The sequence below is a fragment of the Colias croceus genome, chromosome 22 (genome assembly GCF_905220415.1).
Source record: "Colias croceus chromosome 22, ilColCroc2.1".
Lineage (NCBI taxonomy): Eukaryota > Metazoa > Arthropoda > Insecta > Lepidoptera > Pieridae > Colias > Colias croceus.
Genome location: NC_059558.1, coordinates 8,408,945 through 8,417,824, shown reverse-complemented (window position 1 = coordinate 8,417,824; position 8,880 = coordinate 8,408,945). Strand labels below are relative to the sequence as shown.

The 8,880-nt window shown below is 32.9% G+C and overlaps 1 protein-coding gene across 1 annotated transcript; it reads right to left on the bottom strand.

Moving 5' to 3' along the window:
• Window positions 1–8,283, bottom strand: LOC123702000. The gene is made up of 9 exons (XM_045649631.1): window positions 8,232–8,283; window positions 7,677–7,875; window positions 5,933–5,997; window positions 4,257–4,325; window positions 3,901–3,984; window positions 2,725–3,414; window positions 1,095–2,501; window positions 525–983; window positions 1–410 (listed from the first exon to the last, which is right to left on the bottom strand). Exons 1-9 carry the CDS (start codon window positions 8,269–8,271, stop codon window positions 1–3), a joined length of 3,423 nt encoding a protein of 1,140 aa, XP_045505587.1. The 5' UTR covers window positions 8,272–8,283.
• Between the last annotated feature and the right edge of the window lie 597 nt (window positions 8,284–8,880).

Here is an 8,880-nt window from a genome sequence, read left to right as displayed (position 1 = left end):
TTATACGAAATCAGAGAAAGCATCATTTTTATCTTCCTTAGAATCAGACTCGATCTCCATTTTCTCTGTATTATAATCTAACGAATTAAAAAGGTCCATTGGCTTCACTCTATCATTTGTGCTCTTTTTATTTTGCTTTTTTGTATCGATTTCTTCACTAGACATACTACTAACTGGGTTTGCGTATTTGTCCATGCGTTTTTTACTTGTTCGGGTAACAAGTCGAGCCTTGTGTGTCCGACGAGCTTCAGTAGTTAACTTCGTTGTTGATTCTGTAACTGGAGAGGACATTTTGAGCTCCTGATCCATTTTATCTTCAACCCAGTCCAGCTTTGGACTAATTTGAAATCTGTCGTATTTTGTATTAGTGTCAAGTGTTGTTTTAATTTCATCTTTATCTTCTTTTATGTCTGTTTCAATATTATTTTGGAGCTTTTCTTTTTCTTTGTCTATTTCTATTTGAATTTTATAATCATCAAGTTTCATTGCATCTGCGTTTGACTTTTTAGTTGAAGTCTCTATACCATCATACTCTTCTTCGGCATCGGCATTGTAAATATCGTATTTGCTCTTTATTAATTTATCTTCGAATTCATCTCCTTTGTGCGCTGAATCTTGCTTGGTGCTTATGTATACAGGAACCGAGTCACTTGTTTCTTCTTCTTTTGTATTAAATTTCCTTGCATTATGAATATTTACATTTGAATCATAAGCAGGTGTAACATGCTTGTCAATCTTAATAAATTTCATACTTTCCTCATGACCAAATGATTCAATTGTCTTCAAAAGATTGTCTTCGCCATTCATGATTTTATTTTCAACCGTATTTAAAGTTCTCGAATCATTTTCTAACGACTCCGTGGTTCGCGTAGGACTTGGTCGCACAGGTTTAAATTTGACAACATTCTGTCTTATATACTTTATAGGTTTTATATCAGGTGCATTTTTGATGGCTTCTAACAATAAATCAATTCCATCATTTACTGGAAATAAAAAGGACATTAATAAACTTCGAATTCAGAACATAATGTTGGTTAAGAAATTATTTGCTCCTATTAATATTATTTATATAAATTGTATAATAAAAATATTACCTGGAGTCGCATCTACAGGCTTATTCTGCTTCAGTAAATATTCCATGAGCATTAACAAATATTCAATAGCGTCTTCATCTCCCATTGCTTCTCTTTTAAACCGTTTCTTAGGATTCAATCTCTGGCTTAAATTCATAAGCTTTCTTAGATTTTTAATAACTCTTTCAGAATAAGCATCGAGAGTAGAATTATTAACTTTTGTTTCTCTCGGTTTGATATCTGTGCTGTTCACGTTACCTTGTAAACTTAATAAAGCATTATACATTTTGGACATGAACCTATTCTGAACCAAATTATAACTCAGCAACAATTTCTTTAATCTATTTATTTTATCATCAGTGGTTTGAGCACTGTCTTGTTTTGTTAAATTTTTGGTACATCTTGATGACCTGATATAATTTTTATTCTTAGACTTACTTTGCTTTTCTATTATATTCAGGACATCACTCAGTGTTAAGGCAAACTTTTCAAGTGACTTTACAAATTCCTGAGCATTTTGCTTTATATAATCAACTTGAACGCGTTGCGTCTCCGTTACATTAAAAAGAGAGGGATCTATCAAGTAATTTTCCCTTAAAATGGCCTTCAATTTCTCAATATCATTCTTTTGTCGTGTATTTAAAGTAACATTTTTGTTGTTATTCAATAAATATAACAACCCTTTGATACTTCTAACAATCTTTAGAATATCATAAGTCTCCTGTTTTAAATGTTTCAATTTTGTTTTCAATGTTTTATCTTTTAAATTGGGATGGCAAGCACCGAAGTTTTTACATAGTGCATTAAGAATATTTTTTTGTTGTGAAGGTCCTTTTATATATTTCTTGCTTCGACTTTTCTTCTTATCGAAAATTGTTCTCAACAAATTTTTTAAAACTGACATTATATTGATTTTCTTTACTTTTGCTTTAACTTCTTCGGTATTATTTGAATGTAGAGCGAAGAAAAAGTCTTTAAAGATCTTTTTAAATCTACAATAAGACGTTGAATTAATTTTCTTAGCGATGTTCTGGGATTTATGAATGAATTCCTGATTTTTATATTTTGAATGTTTCATTTGTTGTTTTGTTAATATTTCATTGTGATCTTCCCATCCATCATAAAAAGTTTTGTTATACGTTGAAGCTAAGGATTTTATCAAATGCATGCCAATTTTAGTGTTATTATTACCTTTTGTACATGTTACACCGTTAAAATTAGTCTGTACATCAGTATTGTTATCTTCTATAATCTCATTTCCATCGTATGTAGTACTCATGGTACTTTTCAATGTTTTTTCATCGGTATGGATTTCATATCTGTAATAATTTATTGGTTGAGACGATAATGTGGTTGAATTAAGATGCACATCTTCCATTAATTTTATTTCTGTGAAGTTGTTTGATTCATTAGGCGCTGGTGTAGGCACTGAAATATAAATTAAAATTATTTTATAACTGAGGCATATATTATAGCATTTCTAACATTTTAGCAATTGATATGAACACAGCATCTTACAAGCATAATATAATATATTCAAAATAATGTTCGTAAGAAGTATATGGTAGAGTATTGTTTCTACTATACACATCATTTGCGTATTTTAAAGCTGGCCTTGTGTTAAAATACGAATATTTACAAAAAAATTTACCATCAATATTGTAGATATTTTCCGATAGTGTAACGCTCCTCTTTTGTCTCTTTCCCTTGGTTGGCTTCCCTGTTTGCTTTTTCAATGTTACTTTCTTATTCCACGGCTTTTTGTTCACTTTCTTCACAGTCTTCTTTTGTTTAGCATTTTTGGATTTTGCTTGCGTTGGTTTCTTATGATAATGTTTTTGCATTGAACGTTTTTGAACTACTTTACCTTTAGCTGCATTTTGATTTTTCATTTTATTATCAGACATTATTTTGTCCACTTTAGACATAACTCTTTTTACAATTGCCTCCGCTAACTTGTATGTATCATTTTTATGTTTTACATTCTGTAGAGCGCTTCGATAGGATTTTTTTGATAATTCTTGTGGAGACGGCTTTTTATTCATAAACTTTTTGTTAGCAGGTTTAGTATTTGTTGGCTTTTTCGGTTTTCTTTGTGTTTTATTAATAGAAGGCATTTTCTTAGTTTTATTTATTTTCGTGTTGTTTTTTCTTGCGTTTGGCTTCTTTACGGGAGGCTTTTTTGATGGTGGTTTATTTTTAGGTTTCTTTAGAGGTTTGGTGCTTTTCACATTCGGTGCCTTTTTCGTCCACCCCGTTTTCCCGATACCTTTATCATTCCTCTTGACAATCCTTTTTCTTGATGGTGCTTTCTGTTTGGTTTCTTGTTTATTGCCTTTTTCTGTAAAAAAATATCACGTTTTATAACATCACACATACTGACCAGAGCCAATATTATATCAATGTCTTTGCTAAATCAAGAAGGATTAGATGAATATTAATGATGAAAAACAATTCTACCATGATTTACCGAAATATTATATTATGAAAGAAATCTGCATTCTCATGACCATAATATGATTTCATAATATTATTATTGTGGTAGCTTGTCGCAAACAAGTTTCCCAGCATACCAACTGATGTAATCAAGATTCAAAGTTTCTTGTGAATTTATTCGATTATTTTTTTTTAATTAGGGGTAAACTAATCTAAATTGATAATTTCATAATTTTTAAATAAAATGTCGTTGAAGCTGTTACAATGTATTTTTTACACGAATTTTTAAAAAGATGTATAAAATGAAATGAGTCCAATAATAATTATAGTTATTTTATGTCCTAGAGAAATAGGTATATGGCATACCTATTGCAGTTTTTTCTATACTTACTATTGGGACAGAAACTCAATATGTGACAATCCCATCGGCCATTTGCGTCACAGTCACACACTGTGCAGCCAATGCACCAATCCGCTGCAAAAAAATAAACATATGCTTAATACTACATATATTAATAGTTTAAATTTAAATCATGGCTAACTAGAAAATAATTCAAAATAATATTTATATGTGGCTATGGAAGGCTAGAGGCTGCAAGTTGTTAATTTACATGATGCCTACCTTTTCGCAAATTTTTACGATATTTTAATAGTATTACTTCTTATGAGATGAAAAAAATCCAGAACTCAATAAATTATTCAATGTTATTCGTAACTAAACCGTATGATATATTTATAAATTGTCACCTGGCGGACATCCTTCACTGAAACTCGACTCATATGGCTTGCATTGTTCCGAAATTCGCTTGTCGAAAACTGAAAAAAATTGATATGATAGGTACACTAGCAACACAATAAAGTTCTAAATTAAATGAAAATCCTTGTAGTACTAGTTTTTAAAAATATCAAATACCTACTGATCACTAAAGTTATAATTTTCTATACCTATACTACGAAAAGGTTTTCTATTTAATAATGTAATTACTTGAAATTCATTGTCATAGATTATTATAAGCTATTTGCATAGCTTCTATCGCGGGCCTTGAGCGCGGGGACCGAATCGAGAAATTCCGTAACGAAAAACCTCACGCCCCCCCACTCCGACAGGCGGAGGTGTGGCATGAAGGTGTGGAGGAAGGAAGGTGGAATTCCTTCATCGAAAAAGAGAGACTTCACAACTAGTCTACTCGACTGGCCGGCCGTTAAGGCCCCGATGGATTATGTCGGAAAGTTGTATATATAGCTCTGTAACGAAAAAATTTCGCTTGCGCGATTCAGAGCGAGGTGTCGCGACAAAGGCATAACATGCAATAGCTTTACCGCGGCAGTCCCCGAGTGCCACACGTCGTTTATTTTTATTGAAGCCAGATTATGTTTTGCTCTTTATCAACGTGAATCGAACCTAGAACGCCTCGGCTTTACGCGATAAGCAAAAGTTGTTAGAGACTAGTTACAATTAGAGGCGGTTGAAAGTACAAAAATGTAACATTCCTGAACATTTCAATGCTAACATATATAATTATTATTGGACATATCCAGGAAGGGATACCGGCACTTGGCACCAATGAACTGCGAAACAACTTAATTTGTGTAAAAGTAAACAAGGTTGTATGTAACGTATCCGAAATCATAACGTGATCGAATTAGCAATGTATAACGTTAACATTAACGTTACCTATTTACATATAGGTAGGTATCAAATAGAGCGTGTGTGCCGAACATACGTGTCATAAGTGAAACTTATTTTGCAAGATTCAGAATACCGAAATCGTCGCCTTACTCCATGACGTGTCGGTATTGCCATGACGCGACCTTGTAATTTTACTCTTAACGCGCCTAATGAAGTTTAATAATAACGAAAAACCGACAGAGGCAAATAAGCATCTACTTATTTCTTCATATCTATTTCTTATGTTAAACTGTGCATCGTAAATTGTAATTAATTTCAAACCCAAAAAAAAATATATATTTTAACATTAACTTGAAATTTTTGTAGAGATTATCATACAAGTTCTTTTAGATACAGTACCTAACAAGTAAACTCGAGTAAATAAAACTAAATTGGACACCATAAAACACAAATGGAATTATGTCATAGACCGTATTTTTTTATCGCCATGCCAAAAGACAACATTTCGTAATGAATTACTTAGTCCAATTTAATGCATTCAACCTTATGTATTTCTAAGAATATTATTCAAAATGTATGAGAATGTAGTTTGTTTCATTTAAGGCTTTCAAATATTTAAACATAAAGTAGGCTTCTAACACACAATAACTTTTAAGTCTCAAGTATTTTCCTTGAAATAAAGTTCAAGATTAAAACTTAAAATATGAATAATATACTAAACTAGTTTCAATTACCTTAGTCTAAGATCGAGAATTTAAAAAATTGAGAAAATTAACAAATATTGAATACTTACTGTCTCTTGCAGCATCTCGGAAGAAAATATCAGTGAAAGCAGGACTTCGTTTGACTCTCGTTTCTCTGTAAACAAAAATAAATTGCAAGAAATCACTACCTAGTAAAGAAAACATAATTATTTCAAGATCATAAATAATGTTACTTTTTAAGACCGTAGCTAAAATCTACAAGGAGATAATTTTTTTTTATTGAAATTGGTGGTTCAATTGAATCCAGTTAATCAACAAACACAAGCAGTGGTGGCTCAGTGGTGAGACCTCGGACTTCGAATCGATAAGTCCGTGGTTCGAGACCAGGCGAGCGCGCAGGAAATAAATTGATTTTTCAATTTATCTGCGCATGTTGTAACATCACCACTGCTCGAACGGTGAAGGAAAACATCGTGAGGAAACCGACATGTCGAAGAATTAAAAAGTTCGACGACATGTGTCATCCGCCAACCCGCACTTGGCCAGCGTGGTGCATTATGGCCTGTACCCTCATAGGAGGCCCGTGTCCCAGCAGTGGTAACGTATATGGGCTGATGATGATGATGATGATGATGATGAATCAACAAACATAGTTTGTTACCTACTTACATTACGTTCGCGATTCCTGTAAAAGTAAAACTTGACAATATAATACTTCTTTCTCAGTAGAAAGTCGTATTTAATTGCCAGATCGAATCAGGACCTCTAGGTAACAACGTCTATTCCTGTAAATATAGGAACCTATCACGATAATATAGTTTAGAATTCGTCGGGCCATTCATCTGTTGTATGATGGTTGAACAACAAGGTGACAATATCAAACATGATGACTAAACTAGTATTGTTACTATGAATGGCCAAAATTATTGTTGTTAAATCTAAACAAAGATAGATGCAGTCATCTTATTGAGACTTTGCTTTAATTATTATAGAAACTAAATTAGAAATTTTTTAGTCTAAATATTTCTAAATCTAAAATAATTTTTAATTACAAAATTGTGTGTAAGCATAACGTAACTTGATAATTCAACAATTAGGAAAAACATGGGATGAAATTCAATAATCTTACAGTAAAATGATACAAACACACGTGTCAAAGAAATGTAGAGCTTTTGTTTCAACAATATTATGTAAAATCTGAAACTGTTTTACGAATATAGTAAAGAAAAGTTTAAGAAAATATGTTTGACGCAAAAAATTATAAATTATCACTGAATGAATGAAGAATACGTAAATAAAACTAAACTTAAAAATTCGCATTAAATTGGTAATTTTTAGTTTGTACCACGTGTTCGATGCCATAATTCTGAAATTTCTGGAAACGACTATTTACTAATAAGTAATAACAGAAGTTTTTAAATTTTCTGTTTCAATTCATAATTAAAATGACGCTCTCCAAAGCGAGCCAGTAAGAAAAACAAACTTACAAATACCTGCATAATATGTTTCCGCTCAGGCAGTAAAAACAGTTACAAATATAGTCCTATACTTGTGAGTTTCCTATATTCTTCAAAAAGTGACTGGCATTAGACTATAAAATATCAATAAAAGTGAAGTCCCGTGTCGCCAAGTGGGGTAAGGGGCAGATGCATTATTCATACATCTGTTTAACTGATCGATATTCTTTAGGGACAAGTAGGTGATCAGCCTTCTGTGTCCTGCCAGACCGAGACTTTTTTTTTTGTCTCCACCGGGAATCGAACCCAGGACCCCTCGATTCTACACTCACGCGTCAACCACTGTACTATGGAGGCGGTCAAAAAATATCTATACCTTATACCATAATGCTTATAACTGCTCGTATCACAGCGGCTCCTCTCCCGTCTCCAACACACAGCAGATTGATCCCTGCAGAAGCAGAGCAGACAGGGTCCAAGGTCTATCGCATTTGGAACTACTTCGCGCTGGAAGAAGTAGCCGACGTCGGGGCACGATGTGATGTTCTTTATGATGCTGGGAGCTTGCGGTAGGTCTGATGAAGTAAATATACAATGCAGAAGAAATTATATTTATTTTTTGTATTGTGTAAAGATTCAGAATACGAACACAAGTTTCAATATAAACATATAGGTAGAAACGTTCCTTGAGGAGAAACTGACCAATAGGAGAAAAGGTGTTTTAGATGCGTAGAAATTAAATTATGTTATTTTAATTGGTGATAGAAGAATAATAATATAATTTTAAATTTTACATACACATTCAACATGAACCATAATATTATGATTGAGTGGGGATTAGGGAAATTAATATATTTTCGGCGATGCTCTTTTTTTTCAAAAAGAACGAAATCTAAAATAATTACAACATAATGTAATACAATAATCTCACCCGCCGTTGCCTGCTGAAACAAGAGCAGTAGAAGCAACATGGTGAAGGACTGATATCGGTAAGTGCAACTGTAACACGGCTGCTCTGTTTGTAAACATTGCAATTTTACACGTTTCGCCACAGAGCGGGACTTTCTTTGATAATTACTTATGGTACAAAAATTATTAGAAATTAGATTATGTATCTAATGTAGATTATGTGTCTTTGATAATTATGTTACAAAAATGCTAATAAGAGATGAGATAGAACATAGGAATGCGTATAATATGGCTTTTAAATTAAAGGATTGGAGATGAGACAGACGATTTTGTAAATGTAAATGATTTAAATGTTTACGCCAGAGAAGTTCCAACTTAGAAAATATAGGTTATGGTACGCTACGTAATAAAGTATAAATGCCCTTACGCACTAGCGGTTAACCGCGGGGGCGGCTAACCGCGCGGTTAGCCGCTTTCCCATTTTAATATGCAACCGCTTATGATTGTACGCACTAATCAAAGCGGTTAACCGCTAGTGCGTAAGGGCACTAAGTCTTCTACATGACGTGTCGTGCTCGTGGCCTGTAAAAAATCTTTTGAGATAAAAGTTAATTTAATTATGTTATGAGTTAGATTTTTCTATCGTTGCCGGCTCGCTAGCAAATAACTAT

Excerpts from the sequence above, each read along its gene's own strand:
- LOC123702000 (XM_045649631.1), bottom strand. The coding sequence starts at position 8,271 with ATGTTGCTTCTACTGCTCTTGTTTCAGCAGGCAACGGCGG. Across the intron at positions 2,502-2,724 it reads AAATATCTACAATATTGATG|TGCCTACACCAGCGCCTAAT; the intron begins GTAAATTTTTTT and ends TTTATATTTCAG. Across the intron at positions 411-524 it reads TGCCGAAGAAGAGTATGATG|ACATAAAAGAAGATAAAGAT; the intron begins GTATAGAGACTT and ends ATATTGAAACAG.